This window comes from Narcine bancroftii, chromosome 6, assembly GCF_036971445.1.
Source record: "Narcine bancroftii isolate sNarBan1 chromosome 6, sNarBan1.hap1, whole genome shotgun sequence".
NCBI lineage: Eukaryota > Metazoa > Chordata > Chondrichthyes > Torpediniformes > Narcinidae > Narcine > Narcine bancroftii.
Genome location: NC_091474.1, coordinates 28,308,420 through 28,324,302, shown reverse-complemented (window position 1 = coordinate 28,324,302; position 15,883 = coordinate 28,308,420). Strand labels below are relative to the sequence as shown.

The 15,883-nt window shown below is 48.0% G+C and overlaps 1 protein-coding gene across 4 annotated transcripts in view; it reads left to right on the top strand.

Moving 5' to 3' along the window:
* Positions 1-3,346: 3,346 nt before the first annotated feature.
* LOC138737474 (embryonic polyadenylate-binding protein-like) overlaps positions 3,347-15,883 on the top strand; it is a 34,613-nt gene continuing 22,076 nt past the window's right edge. Inside the window, exons 1-5 of one of the 4 annotated variants that reach the window (XM_069888188.1) lie at positions 3,347-3,548; positions 6,485-6,696; positions 8,901-9,094; positions 11,857-11,972; positions 15,263-15,402. In XM_069888188.1, coding sequence (XP_069744289.1) covers positions 6,504-6,696; positions 8,901-9,094; positions 11,857-11,972; positions 15,263-15,402 — 643 coding nt within the window. In that variant the 5' untranslated portion in view covers positions 3,347-3,548; positions 6,485-6,503. The remainder of the gene's footprint in view (positions 3,549-6,484; positions 6,697-8,900; positions 9,095-11,856; positions 11,973-15,262; positions 15,403-15,883) is intronic. The other 3 variants (XM_069888189.1, XM_069888187.1, XM_069888186.1) reach the window with 3 other exon arrangements.

The window sequence follows — 15,883 nt, the reverse complement described above, 5'->3', positions numbered from 1 at the left end:
CAGCTTTCCAAGGTACACAGGCACACCAGAGTGCCCATGCAGGATTTTGAACAGTATGTTCAGCCTCATACATGTGGACATTGTCGGCCCCTTACCCGTTTCCCGAGGTAACCGTTACCTTTTCACAGTGGTAGACTGCACCACTCATTCGCCACGATTCCAATGCCAGATGCCTCCACGGATTCCTGCTCCCGAGCACTTTTGACCGGTTGGGTTGTCCGGTTCGGCGACCTGACCCACCTCACCAGCGACCATGGCACGCAGTTCACCTCCATGCTCTGGGCACAGCTCGCCAACAGACTGAGAATCGAGCTGCATGACACAATGGCCTATCACCCACAGGCCAATGGACTGGTCGAGCGATTGCACCACCACCTTAAGTCGGCACTTATGGCCCGCCTCACTGGCCCCAACTAGATGGATGAGCTGCCTTGGGTACTCCTGGGCATCCACTCAACACCCAAAGAAGATCTGCAGGCGTCATCGGCCGAGCTGGTCTACAGTGCACCGCTGGCCCTGCTTGGTGAGTTTATCAATGCACCTCACAAACCGCAACAGTAACCACACGGTTTACTTCCCCGCCTCCAGGCCCAGTTGGACTCCTTCACACCCCCACCACCGCCCAGATATGGCACACAGGCCTCTTACGTCCCCAGCGAGCTGTATTCCGCAGAGTATCTTTTCAATCAGGCAAGGCCCTTCCACAGCATCCCATCAAAGACCGTACGAAGGGCCGTACAGTCATTCAGCATTCAGGATCCACCTTCACTCTGGACATCGGTGGTAAGAGGGACAGGTTAAAGCCAGCACACCTTGATCCCAACGAGCCAGTGGTTGCGGCTCAACCAAAGAAGCGAGGCCACCCAGCAAAAAAGGACATCGGCGCCAGTTCTTGGAGTGGGGGGGGGTCTGTGTGGCAACATGCCATTAGGCAGGCGAACCGGCCCCGCTTGTCACGCACGCGGCGGGGCAGCCGGCCAGAATGGCGCCATCGGGGGTTTTTCCCCAACCTCTGCACCAGGCTCAGAAGCCTGCGCTCTGTGCCCCACTTGACACCCTGGCGATGTCAGGGCCCCTGGAGCGGTTCTCAGCCAGGTCCGGGCTGGGAGTATAAGACCAGTCAGGCAGACCTGAATAAACGAGTTTTGCTCACTGAACTCAACCCGTTTGGTTGTGCAATCATTCAGTAACAGAGTAGCCGCTGCTACAGGTCCTTAAATGAGTCCTTGATTGAGTTTGTTGTTGAGGAGTCTGATGGTGGAGGGGGAGCAGCTGTTCCTGAACCTGGTGGTACAAGTCTTGAGTCACCTATACCACTTTCCTGATGGTAGTAACGAGAACTGAGCATGTGCTGGGAGATGTGGATCTTTGATGATTGATGCTGCTCTCCAACAGCAGTGTTCCCTGTAGATGTTCTCAATGGTGGGGAGGATTTTGCCTGTGATGTCCTGGGCAGTGTCCACTACCTTTTGTAGGGTTTTACACTCAGGTATTGGTGTCACCGTACCAAATGAAATATAAGGGGGTGTACGTACTTAATGGCAGAACTTTAAAAGCATTGATGTGCTGAGCAATCTGGGGTGGTTCAAGTCCATAGATCCTGAAAAGTGGCTATACAAGTAGTCAAGGTAGTCAAGGTCACCGCTCAGGTTGAGAGGATAGTTAAGAAGGCCCATGGGATGCTGGACTTCATTACTCAGGTTATTGAGTGCATGTTGCAACTCCTCAGATCTCTGGTGAGACCACACTTAGAATATTGTGTTCATTTCTGGTTACCTTATTACAGAAAGGACATGGAAGCTATGGAGAGGGTGCAGAGGAGATTTACCAGGTTGTTGTCTGAATTGGAAAATAGGCCTTGTGAGGCAGAACTGGGACTTTTCTGTTTGGAGCAAAAAAAGATAAGAGGAGAGTTAAGAGAGGTTTACAAGATTCTGAGAGGTACAGCCTGCACCTTTTCCCCAGGACAGGAATAGCAAACACCAGAGGACATATGTACAAAATGAAGGAAGGAAAGTTTAGGGGAGACATCAAGGCTAAGTTGTTTTTTTTTAAGAGAGTTGAGGGTCCCTGGAATGCATTGCCAGGAGTGGAGGTGGTGGCTGGAATAAAAGGGGCATTTAAGAGAGACAGGCACATGGATGAAAGAAAAATAGAGGGTTACAAGGTAGGAAGGTTTTTTTTTTGATAGGTATATATAGGTTGGCACAACATCATTGACCGAAGGACCTGTACTGTGTTGAAATGTAAAAACACAACGCTGGAGGAACTCAGCTGGTCAAACAGTGTATTATATGTAGCAAAAATAAAGATACATAACCAACATTTCGGGCTCAAGATATGAGCAACATGTAGGCAAGAGCCCAAACAAAATGGTGGGGGCGGGGGGGTGGGGAAGGGATAGGGAGAGGAGCAGAAGCCCACATTCAGGAAGTAATAGGTAGATAAGGGAGGGAGGACACATCAACAAATGGGGAGGGAAAGAGGTGGAGAGCTGGGAAAGAGGGGGGGGGGGGAGTAGGTCATCTCCTTGTCAGTCTCCAACCTCATTGTTTCCCATCCCTGCACTGCCCGTTCTTGCAAAATCCTGTGTTTCTATACTCAGCATGAATACATGGGCCGAAGGGCCTGTTGCAGCATTATACTCTCCTATGTGGAACTCCAGGAGGAAATAAAACAGTGGGATCATATTTTTGGAATATTGGGATCATATTTTTAGAATATTGAAGGCATGGATTGTTTTAAGTGGCAGTAAAAGTGGAACTGGTAAGAAGGGAAGAGGACTTCCTTCAGAGGGGAGGGGGAGGCAGGGAGTTCTCCATGTAATGGGATGGTGAAAGTCTCTGATTTCTGCCCATCCCTTTAAAAGACACCACCCAAACCATTTAAAATTCAGATTCCAAAATGTTGGTTAAGTACCTTTATCTGCCAGATCATTGTTTGACCAGCTGAGTTTCTCCAGCATTGTTTTTACTTCAACCACGTGTCTGCAGATGTTTGCGTTTTACTTCTGCATAACTCTGAAATCTCTTCGACGCTACCCTGGAGTCGTCTTCTTTGGTCTCCAGAGATAAAGGTCCATAACTGAGCAGGTCAAACAGCATACTTCATATAGCAATTTCGGGCTGGAGCCCTTCATTAAGGTATGAGTAACACTTTGGCCTGCTGAGTTTCTCGGGCATCGTGGTGTTACTTCAATCACGGTGTCTGCAGACTTTCGTGTTTTAATTACAAATTGTTGCCCACTAAGAGTTGGGAACAGATAAGATTCAGGGTTATCTCGTTGTGTAACTAACCCGAAAATGTGCTTGTCACTCATTTTCCTTTAGTCTTCCTTAAGGCAGACATTCGCCGGTGCCCCTTGCAGTCAAGAGAATGGGATCTCACTGAATATTGGGACAAACTCTCTGCCGAGAGATATCTGCGTCCAATAACAAGCCCAATTATCACTTGTGGGTTGACCTTTAATTATTTGGGCGGCCGTTACCTGCAAGAGGAATAGCTCGAGGTCAAGAAGAGAAGCAGAGAGAAGAGCCGGGACAGGACAGGTTGTTATGGTGTTGGCTGCTGGGTGGGGGTGACTTCTGTGGGGGAACGGGATGAGCCCCTTCTGTGCACAGCGGTCGCCAGAGCTGGGGGCATTGGGGGCCGGGGGTTGGGGGGAAGAGTGTACCGCACATACAGAACGGTCTCAGGCCGGGGTATGGGCTCCCTGCAGAGAGATTCCCCTCTCGTGGGAAGACCTGGTCCCTTAGAGTAAGGGGTTTTCATGCCCATGGGGCTGTTGGGGTGTGCGCTGGGTATAAACCGAGCGAGCAGGGGTGAAGGTTAACGGCGACTCCCGCCCGGGACTTTGCCCCAAACTTGTATCGAGGAACCATTCTCCGATAGTGGTTGGGCGTGACTTTTCTCCTCCCACTGCACTTTGGGAGAGGGAGTCGGTGGCTATTTAAAACGAGCAATGTCTATGTAAAGCCACCCTCCCCTCTACTGTACTCGCCTTTGTAACGCGGTCGGTCGATTGGAGGTTGTGAGTCTATGCATTAGACCGTGTGTCTCATGTAGGAACCTTTCAGGCGAAAGTATCCCTGTTATTTCAGATGTAGGGTATAAAGTAGGCAAAGAAAACTGGGCAGAGGCTGCCACAAGGTGGGTTGTTCCAACCAGATCTCCAATCTAGAAGACCTAGGAGCAGAAGTCGGCCATTCGGCCCGTCGAGTCTGTAGCACCATTCTATCCTGAGCTGATCTATTCTCCCACTCTACCCTCCCCCCCATAAACCTTGATGCCCTCTGGGACATCTGAAAGTAGCTGACCAGAGGCAGCATTGGTGCACATGAGGAATGGGAGTGTCCTGTAGTCACTCTCTCTCACTGCAAGTTATGTCTGCTTGATGTTGGTTCTTGGAGGTTTTGGGAGGGATCATGGAATTTAGATAGTTCTCAGTTCACAGGTCTCAGATCAGTTATTGCCAATGTTTTAGTACTAGTTACTCTCAGGAGTGATTTTTGAGCTTTGAGGTTGATGAGGAATTTCTCTTTCATTGCAGGTTCTGCATTCTGGCTTTGTGTGTTCCTCTCTGGTTTCTTGTGTGGCTGTTTCGTTTGTAGAGTCTGACAAGAGAATAGGCCATTTGACCCAATTTGCCATTGCTGTCCAACTTGTCATTCTGGGCTGTTCCCATTAATCTACATTTGGTCTCTCTAACCCCTTCCTATCCATAGAGCTCCAAAGATATCCAAATGTCTTCTGTACAGTATAGCGGTACCTACTTAGCAGCTCATTCCAGATACAGAACGAGTGCCGAAGTGACCTCTCAGTCCTTAAATCTCTCTCCTCTCATTGTCAATCTATGCCTTCTAGTTCTAGAATCATCTAACCTGGGAAGAAGACGAAGTATTCACATAATCCATCCTCTAACCTTTATATAATCACCCCTTAGTCCCTTTACCTCAAGGGAAAGAAGGTCCAGCCTCTCCCTACAACTCAATCTCTCCAGGCCTAGCCACATCCTGATGAATCTTCTGATTTATTGATTTCCTTCCTATGGCCAACAACTTTTCATACTGTGTTTGACTGCTATTCAGAAGGGGATGCATCTGGCTAATCCTTTTGTTTGAGGAGCCCTCTGCACTGGGCTTTCTGGGCTGTGGTCAGATTTATCTGCCACGTGTTTAACTTGGTTGTGAGAACTGCTCACCGAAGGAATGATGTTGCACAAATTTGCCTCCCCTTGTGCCCCAGCATTGGCCTGCCAAAAGATCTCCCATCTGAATCTAAAACCACAAATGAGGTATTGTTCAGCTGCACTTGGGAAGGGGGTAGTGCGTTCAGCCGCCCTGGGGAGGGGGTAGTGCGTTCAGCCGCCCTGGGGAGGGGGTAGTGCGTTCAGCCGCCCTGGGGAGGGGGTAGTACATTCAGCCGCCCTGGGGAGGGGGTAGTGCGTTCAGCCGCCCTGGGGAGGGGGTAGTGCGTTCAGCCGCCCTGGGGGGGGGGGTAGTGCGTTCAGCCGCCCTGGGGGGGGGGGGTAGTGCGTTCAGCCGCCCTGGGGGGGGGGTAGTGCGTTCAGCCGCCCTGGGGGGGGGAGGGGGTAGTGCGTTCAGCCGCCCTGGGGGGGGGAGGGGGTAGTGCGTTCAGCCGCCCTGGGGGGGGGAGGGGGTAGTGCGTTCAGCCGCCCTGGGGGGGGAGGGGGTAGTGCGTTCAGCCGCCCTGGGGTGGGGGGGAGGAGGGTGCGTGCAGCCGCCCTGGGGAGGGGGGGAGGTGTCTGCAACTCCAATCACCCCATTACAGGAAGGATATGAAAATTTGTAGTGTACTAGAGAGATTTACCAGGATGTCACCTGCATCAGAGGTCTGAGCTTGGAGACAGTTAGATAAACCTGGGTTGTTTTCTCTGGAGGTTGAGGGGAGACTTGATGAAGGGTTATAAAGTTCTGAGAGGCATTAATAAGGAAATGATTGGAATCCTCTTCCAGGGTAAAAGCATCACTTGGAGGATGTGCATTTAGGTTTTATGTGGGGGCAGTTAAAGGAGATGTGTAGGACAAGTTTTTAAAACTGGTGGGTGCTGGCATAGGCTGTCACATGTAGTGGTGGAAGCAGACACAGTAGTAGAGTTTAAGAGACTTGTATATTGACTCCTGAATATTGAGGGAGTAATGAGTCTTGTGCAAACAACAGGGTTTCAATTTATGGTAACTGGGGCATGGAGTTTGGACGTGACTCTGTGCACCTCTGTGACTTGCAGACCACAGCATATTCAGCCTCTGACCTGTTGTGCCAATTGTCTGATGTGACATGTTGATGAGACTGCAAGGTGTGTGATGAATGGTAATGAGGACTGGAAGAAGCACTGGGTAATACAAACGGTAACATTTCATCTGCCTTGTGCCGAAGGCAATTTTGTGTAATACTGTTCTGACTATAAAGGAATTTTGAATAGCAGAAACCATCTTCTCACTTGGTCTGTTGACCTTCCCTGCAGAACCAAGCCAACACTGAGAATGAATGCTGCTGGCCCTGGATATCCCATTGCTTCTCTGTACGTTGGGGACCTGCACCAAGATGTCACAGAAGCCATGCTGTACGAGAAGTTCTCTCCGGCTGGGCCTGTGATGTCCATCCGTGTCTGCCGGGATGTGGTCACTCGTAGGTCCCTGGGCTATGCCTACATCAACTTCCAGCAGCCTGCTGATGGTGAGTGAGGTCAAGAATGGTGATAAGTTGCAGGGTTACTGATTGAGAGACAAGAGTCCAAACCTCCTGAGAATTTAAATTTGAATAATTGAATAAAAGAACACGAGAAACAGGAGCAGAAGTTGGCCATTCAGCCTGTCAAGCCTACTCCGCCATTCAGTAAGATCATGGCTGATTTGGCTCCACCTACCCACCTGTTCCCCATAACCTTCCCTACCATGCAAAATCTGTGCCCTAAATGCATTTAATGAGGCAACCTCTATTGCTTCCTTGGGCAAAGAATTCCACAGATTTGCTACACTCTGGGAGAGGCAGTTCCTCTTCATCTGTCCCCTGAATCTTGAGGCTATGTTCCCTAGTTCTAATGTAGTGGAGCTGCTCTCAGTAACTGTTCTCCCTTGCTTGGCTGCCTTTGTGAGAGGGTCTGAGTACAGGAAAAACTATCTGGACAGAAGCCTTGGTGGGGCTTTGTCAGATCAATGTGCCTAATCTGAAAAAGGATGTTCTTGCCTTGGAGGGAGTGCTGTGGAGGTTTACCTGACTGGTCCTGGGATGGTTGGTTTGATTGTTATCTTCAATGCAGTCTCAAAGAAAATGAGGGGGTTCTCATTGAAACCCACAAAATTCCAGAATGAAACAAACTTCTGCGGGCACTGTGGATTGTAGTAAAAACTCAGAAATGTTGGGGGAGTTCAGCAGGTCTCGCAGCCTCCACAGGAGGTAAAGATGCATAACCAGCATTTTGGGCTTGAGCCCATCAACATTCTGACAGAATAAGGCATCCTGGGTTTGTGCTCCTCTTGCCTTTTGAGCTCCAAACAGCAGAAACCTTGAAATGCAAGGTAGGTCTGTGGTTTTCAAACTCTCCCCACCCCTTCACATCCCACTTTAAGTAATCCCTATGCCACAGGTGCTCTGTGATTAGTAAGGGATTGCTGGATGGTGGGATGTGGGTGGGAAGGGAAAGTTGAGAATCACTGCTCGACCCAATTGTTACCGAAATATTTTGTTTGAGAAAAAATGGTCATTGTCCCATTTCCTTTGGAGACTGTGCAAAGGTCAATTAGGTGCAATTAAAAACAGTGGTTTTCAAACTTTTTCTTTCCACTTGCATACCGCTGTAAGTAATCCCTTACTAATCAAAGCACTTTAAGGTGGTGTGTGAGTGGAAAGAAAGTTTGAAAACCACTGGGGTAGGCTGTTTAGATCTGAGATGAAGATTTTATCCACATGGGGATGGGGAGGGTGTGTTGTAAATTTGCAGAGCTGTCTGCCACTGAAATCACTAGAAAGTGGTATGGTATTTCTTAATGTTGAATGGATATGGGGTAAAGGTGAGACAGGAACAGTTATATTGAATGGTGGTGATGATGTGAATGGAATGGGAAAAGATTGGAGGTTCCATTATTGCCACATAATACTACATTTCGAATGTAACATGCATAAAATTCTTTAACTTTTGTCTACCGCAAGACACAGTCTCCACTTTGTCCAGCATCCCTCACAGAAACCTATGGCATCTAACGTTCTTAGGTGGTCTCTCCTCCAAGTACTAACCAGTCCTGAGCCTGCTTAGCTTCTGAGATCAGACAGTCCCAGGCATGTTCAAGCTATTAGGCGTTGTGCTATTAGAAGCAAGCCTGGTGTTAAGGGAAATGATGATTTGTAGTTTGTGGATCCAGTTCCTCTGCAAGTTGTGTTGTACCCTGGCTTTTGATACTCCTGTAGGAGTTTGGAGCAGAAGTGAAAGTGAGGTTCAAATCACAGTGCTGCTCCAGAGGTGCTCAGCGTGATGTGGTTCCATCAGCAGTTAATGAAATCCCACTGACCAAATGCTTGGAAAAGCTTTGTTGGATCCAGCATGATTGTTTGTAGAAACACTGTGTACAAGGTGTTGGGGCAGCAATCCAAACTAAGCACTGGTGACTGTTTTGTTACACCAGGAACCAAGCTACAGACAACACAATTACAATGTATTTAGACAGGTACGTGGAGTGGAAAGGTTTGAGGGGATTATGGGAAGATTGCAGGCCAATGGGATTAATGTGGACAGGCATCCAGGATGAGATGGGATGAGAGGCCTTTTCCCATCTATTTAACTAGGAATATGTGGCTCTGCTGTGATGTAGTGGAGGTTGAATGTGCCCTGCATGGGGCCAATGGGGTAAGCAGTAACCTCTTCCTCCAATCCCCCACCCCCACAGCTGAACGTGCCCTTGACACGATGAATTTCGAGGTCATTAAAGGGAGACCTGTCCGCATCATGTGGTCTCAGCGCGATCCTTCTCTGCGCAAGTCGGGAGTGGGGAACATCTTCATCAAAAACCTGGATGATTCCATCGATAACAAGGCACTGTATGACACATTCTCGGCTTTTGGAAACATTCTGTCCTGCAAGGTAAGAGTGTGGGGAATGTGGTGTTTACAACCAGAAACTTCTCAACATTCAGCTTGATTTGAAAAGACATGCTTCTGTATCCAACCATAACAGTGAAGGCAGCAGTCAATTCTACAGACAGCACCAAGTAAACAATTGAACATTCCATGGAACACTTCAGCACAGAAACAGCCCCTTGGACCATCTAGTCTAAGCCAAACTATTATTCTGCCTGGTCCAATTGACTTGGACCTCCATACCCCATCCATTTTTCTTGAATGTCAAAATGGAGCCCACATTCACCACTTCACCTGGCAGCTTGTGCCACACTCCCACCACTCTTGGTGAAGTAGCTCCCCCTTGTGTTTCCTTTAAACATTTCACCTTTCCCTCATCCCATGTCCTCTTGTCTTACTCACCTTTGATGGTTGATTGGGGGGGGGGGGGAGGGAGGAGAGAGAAAGTGTTTACATTTACTCTATTGACACATAATTGTAAATATCTCTCAAATCTCCCCTCATTCTTGTACTTTCCAGGGAATAAAGTCTTAACCTGTTTATTCTTTTCCTGTAACATTCTAATAAATCTTCTCTGCACTTTATCCTATTGATGTATTTTCTGCAATTAAGGGATCAAGCCTGCACACAATACTCCAAATTTGACCTCACCTGTCTTGTACAACTTCACCATAACATCCCACACAGTACAGTAGAAACACAGAACATTACGGAATGATAAATAGGCCATTTGACTTTTCTAGTCTGCGTTAAACTATTATTCTGCCTAGCCCCTACTGACCTGCATCCATTCCACATCCCTCCACACTCCTCCATCCATGTCCATATCCATATTTTTCTTCAATGTTAAAATCAAGCCCACATTTACCACTGCAGCTGGCCCAGATCTCTCTGCAAGCTTAGAAAACCTTCCTCACTGTCCACTACATCTCCAATTTTTGTCATCTGCAAACTTGCTAATCCAATTTATCACCTGATCATCTAGATCACACATGTCAAACTCTGGCCCGCGATATTATATTTGGCCCGCAAGATCATTTCAAAAATGTATTAGAGGTGGCCCGCTGGCCGCGGCGGCAGTATAGCGCATGCACAGCTAATACTACAAATCCCAGAATGCATTGGTGTCAGCCCGCTAATCGCCCCCAACTCCTCTGTTTACGTTGCAGGGTCTCACCGTGGACTCTGGTTTTGGGGCCTGGCCGGTGTCAGGGGAAGCCAAGGCCGCTTCCCAGTGCCCGGAACTGGAGGCCTCGGGCCTGACCTCGCCAGGACCGTTGCCCACTCCCCCTCCCTGCCGCAGGCCGACCCGCGACTCACGGTGACGGGGCCGCTGATCCGCCGAGATGCCGCCCTGCAGCAAGAGCCGATTTCCCCCGCACTGTTGTGTCCCCCTGCCCGCCCCCCCCACCGCAGCGCGGCCTAGCCGGTGTCAGGGGAAGCCAAGGCTGCTTCCCAGCACCCGGAACTGGAGGCCTCGGGCCTGACCTCGGCAGGACCGTTGCCCACTCCCCCTCCCTGCCGCAGGCCGACCAGCGACTCACGGTGATGGGGCCGCTGATCCGCCGAGATGCCGACCTGCAGCAAGAGCAGATGCCCCCGCCCTGTCGTTGTCCAACCCAATCGCCCGCAAACCCCGCCCTCCCGCACACAGGCCTGAGTAAGTATTATGAACTTTAATCTCAGGATAAAACGATCTTCCAATAGTTTCATGTCACAGTGATAAATATATTCCTGGTTAAAAATGGTCCTGCACCTGGATACAAGCTCATTAGGCATAAAACTTGAAAAGTGTGTAAATCAAAGGATATCTGTACCAATGGAAAAACCTCCCATGTGAGACCTTGTCCAAGGTCTTTCTAAAGTCCTAGTACACAACAGTACTCTGAAGGCCAATGTGCTGAAGTTCTCTGACATTTTAGTGATTGCCTTCCCTTGCAGCACAAAATCCTTTGTCTTGGAGGATCCAAGCGAGTTTGAATGGTGTTCTAAAACCCCACTAATTTTCCCTTCCACTTCTCCATGTTCCCATCACTTACCCACGCATCAGGGCAATTTTGAGCAATCAATTAACCTGCATATATTTGGATGTGGGAAGAAGCTAGAGCACCGGGTGGGGGGGAATCCACGTGTCACAGGGAGAATATGCAAATTCCACACAGATAGGATTGAACCTGGAATTCTGAAGCTATGGGGTAGGTCTATCTGCTGTGTTACTATGTATCCTGGCCAATGGTTGCCCCGTCAACGTTAACACAAGTGGGTTTAGGATGTATGTGTCATGAACATCAAAGGGGCATTTTACTTCTATTGGAGTGATCCAGACAGCAGCACTTAGTCCCTGGCCTCACCCATCCTCAATAACTTGGTTGAACATTGAAGCTTCGTGTGCGGTAGATTTTACTAGGAAGTTGGAGGTCAGAGTGCACCTTGTGCAAGTCCAGTAGAGTCCAGGTGGTCATTTGCTCCAGGAGTTGAGTGAGGAATGAAATTAACTGCCCAAGAACCCTTGGTTCTCAATCTCCAACTGGTACACTTTGCAAGATTGACTGAAACTGTGATCAATTCCTTCCACAACTCTCAGAGGGTCACACAGGGGGGAAGGGGAAGGATTTTGGGAGTTTGTGGGGGGGGGAGAGATGGGAATATCATTGGAGGTAGAATGATAAAATCTTGGGGTAAGGGGGCGGTTTGAGTTTACCCAGAGTGTGGGGAGAGTGTGAGTGGTCTATCACTTTTTATTTGAAGCTGTTTCTCTCTATGTAGGTGGTCAGCGATGAGAGCGGGTCTAAAGGATACGGTTTTGTTCACTTTGAGACGCAGGAAGCAGCAAACCGAGCGATCGAAACCATGAACGGGATGTTGCTCAATGATCGGAAAGTGTAAGCATCTTCTCAGAGAGAAGGGAGAGGTGTGGGGGCAGGGGGGGGGGTGTGGAATGTGTCTCTAGGATCTTGTTTGTTGCTGGATCCTCTTGAGGGCAGATCTGATTTGACTCCTTTTAGAGATGCAACGTGGTAACAGGCCCTTCCCGCCCATGAGCCTGCACTATCCAAACACACCTATGTGACCTACTAACCCTGTACATCTTTGGATTGTGGGAGAAAACCCAGACAGTCATGAGAAGAACATACAAACTCCTTATAGACATCAGAAGATTTGAACCCAAGTTGCTGGTACTATAATAGTGTTGGGCTAACCATGATTTTTAAAGTAAAAATTCTTGTTATTTTTTCCCAAAATGTACTGCATGTAAAATTGGCCAACATCAGTGTTCCAGACTGATGGAAGTCACAGAGCAACAGGACAAGTGTCCTTTATGTATTCCAGTGGAGAGGTCCCAGCCCCTCTGTGAGGAAGGGCCTTTTCCTGTGTAGTCCTCAGCACATTATCCTTGGAATGTGCTTGTTGGCAGTAGATGTCTCCTTGTACTGGAAGACCAGGTTCACCCAGGGGATAGCATCTTTCTCCCAGCAGATGCTTTTCCAACAGGTCTCCCTAAGGAGAGAGAGCACATGGTCTAGCTTTCTACTGCTGTTCAGGTTGAATCAAGACCACAACCTACATGATATGTGTACCTCCCTGCATGTATACCTTAAGGAGGGGCCCAGGCCTGAAACATTGGCTACCATTTACTCCCTCTGGATGCTGAGTTTCTTCACCACCTTTGTGTGTTGCACTGCCTACCTTCCCTGCTCTTGGCAAATAGGCAATTGAGAAGGAGATGGGTGATGGTCTCCTCCCCAGGGCAATGTGCATGGTGGGCTTGAGATTCTGGGTATTGGTGCAGAATCTTGCCACAAGACCTGTGAAATCTTAATGCTTGGGAACAACAAAAATGTGCAGATTGTGGAATGTTCAGGTTATTGGTTCACAGTGATATCAGAATTTATTGTCATGAACATGTCACAAAATCTGTTTTGTGGTGGGATCACAGTGCAAATATAGCTATAAAATCACATTTTAAAATAAATAAATTAGTGCAAAAATAGGATAAAGTGAGGTCGTGTCAGTGGTTCATTGTCCATTCAGAAATTTGATGGCAGAGGGGAAGAAGCTGTATTTGTGCTGCTGGGTATTGACTTCAAGCTCCTGTACCTCCTTCCTAAAGTTAAGTGATGAGGATCCTTAAGGGCTAGTCTGTTTTCTTGAGACACTGCCTCTTGTAGATGTCCTTAATGGAGGGACAATTAATGGCACTGGGGGAGTTCACAACTCTCTAGTCTTCCTGTGCATGAACCTCCACACCAGACAGGGAGGCCACCAGTCAGAATGCTCTCCATGGTACACCTGTAGAAATTTGCAAAGTCTTTGGTGACCTACCAAATCTCTTCCAATTCCTCACAAAGTGTAGTTGCTGGTGAGGGTGAGAGTGAGGGCCCATCTTCAGATTCACATGTTCCCACTATGATTTGCTCGCTTTTCCCACCCAGAGAAAAGGTTGTGACTGGATTCCTGTGGTTTGCTCAGGGATGGACTGATGTAACCCATCTTCTCTTTCTACTGCTCGAATTCCACCTGAATGATGGTGGTCAGGCTGCTCTTGAGCATGACAGGGTGTCTTCAGTGGGATGTTATTCTCCTTCCCTGTGATCTATTGGCCTCCAGAGAAGTGGATCCTGAGCAGACAAACTTGTCACAAACAAATGCTGTTGTCCCTGAATTTGCATGAGGTGCTTTGCAAACTAAATATAGGCAATCATTAATCCTCTGGAGAAAGTGTTAGGAAAACACTTCCCATTCTGGTTAAATGTTTTTAATCCAGAGGTTTTACACCTATTTTCAGGTTTGCACTAATTTGTGGCCTCTCTGGTAAAGGCAGTCTGTTTCAGATCTTGTTTTACTTCTGACTTCAACTGTTGCAAGTGTGTTTTTTTTTCTTTTGCTGGGCAGCATTGCTGTTAACCTGGGATCAGAGGTAATTGCACTTGGTAATGTAAATGCATATAAATGAAATGTTGGGCACTTGTGCCAGGCCAGGCAGCATCTATGGGGTCAATGATATTCTGTTACCTTTATATTGTTCAGGACATGTTGGATGGCACTTCTCTCTCGCCTTGTGTGTCTCCAAGAATGGGACACTTGTCCAAGGGCAGTTGGAATTTGTGACTTAAAATTGGGTATTCATAATCTCTATTTTGAGATGTGACATTGAGTAAGGTGCAGGCAAGCTCCCACCATTTGATGCTTTGAGGAATACATTGGGAGGGAGGTGAGGGCCGATTAGTGAGGCAAGTTCCAGGTGTGTTGGATTCTTGAGGAATTTCAGATGGTTAAGGCTGACTCTGAGCTGTTGTCCAGAAGTTGACCTCCACTCAGCACAGGTTCTCCACTCAAGGGATGAACTGTGTAGATCTCTGCAATGGACAGAGCAGGTAAGGGTGAACCTTCTCCTGATATGGACCCACCTCGTTGTATTACTCCTGGTAGCTGTTAGACCCTCCAAGTCAGTGATCAGGCTGTTTTGTAGCTGGCTGTAGAAGCCAAGCAGACTTTCTGCTTTCATGTTATGAAACTTGTAATGTTTTAGTTATTGAGCAGTGGAATACTTGTCCCCATTGAATCTGGTTGGGGATCAAGATAGTGAAGGAACAGGTGAGTAAAGAGAGCTTGAGGAATGGGGGTCTGACGCACTCCAAGTGCAGATTTAACAACATCTTTTATAGTTGTGACATAATGTTTCAGCTCCTGTACTTAGTGCTCTGAACAATGAAGCCAAGCATTTTAAACACCATCTTCACAACTCTTGACCTGAGTCTCCACTTTTATGAAACTATATCCCTGTCAATATTTCTGTTCAACAACACTCCCTTGAGCTCTACATCCACCATGTAAGCTCTCCCTAAGTTTTACCTACCAAAGTGAAATTCCCCTCACAAGTATTGGTTAAACTTCATCTTCCATTCTTTGTCCCATGTTCTGAGTACATCTCAATCCTGTTGTAATCTCAGATAACAGAACATTCCAGCACAATGCAGGCCCTTCAGCCCACAGTGTTGTGCTGACATATGTAAACCTACTCCACAACAATCTTCACTTGTCTGCAGACTTGCTCACTACATTGTCACCCAAGTCATTAATGTAAATGACAAACTAGGTGTTGATAATGAGAGAGAATTAGTTTTGACTGCTATTGTTCATGAATTACTGATCTGGTTATTGTTTGTAAAAGATTCGTGGGTCATTTCAAATCCCACAAGGAGCGGGAGGCAGAGTTTGGCAGCAAGGCTCTGGAATACACCAACCTCTACATCAAGAACTTTGGAGAAGACATGAGCAGTAGCCGGCTGCGGGAGATCTTCAGTGTTTTTGGTCAGTTTGAGACACTGTGCCCAGCAACCCCCCCCCCCACTCAGTTCCTGATCTATGTGTGGAGACCTGTCTCATTCTTGTGATGCATAAGCTGGTGGTGAGGGTGTGGGGTCTGACTGGGGATGCTCAGTAGCTGTGAATGGGGCGAGAGGGGCCAAGGTTGGGGTTTTGTTCTGCTCACATGAAACTGCACTCTCTTCCAGTCTCTGCAAGTGGGAGAGGTGGCCACATCTCGGCCTGCCATTGGACAATTGTGGAGAGAGCAGGGGACTGGGTTCTGAACCTTCACCAGTGGGTGAAGCTGAGGGTGGGCCAGTTTCATGGTCTCGGAGCAAGGATGGAGGTTCCCATCAAATGATATGAAGCCAAAGTGTATCTGTGAGTGGGATGTTTATTGGCCACCTCCAATTGCCCTGAAATACAGAGGCAGCCAATGGGTGGAGATCAGATATGGGTTAGCCTAGTGGAGGCTTCCCAGCAG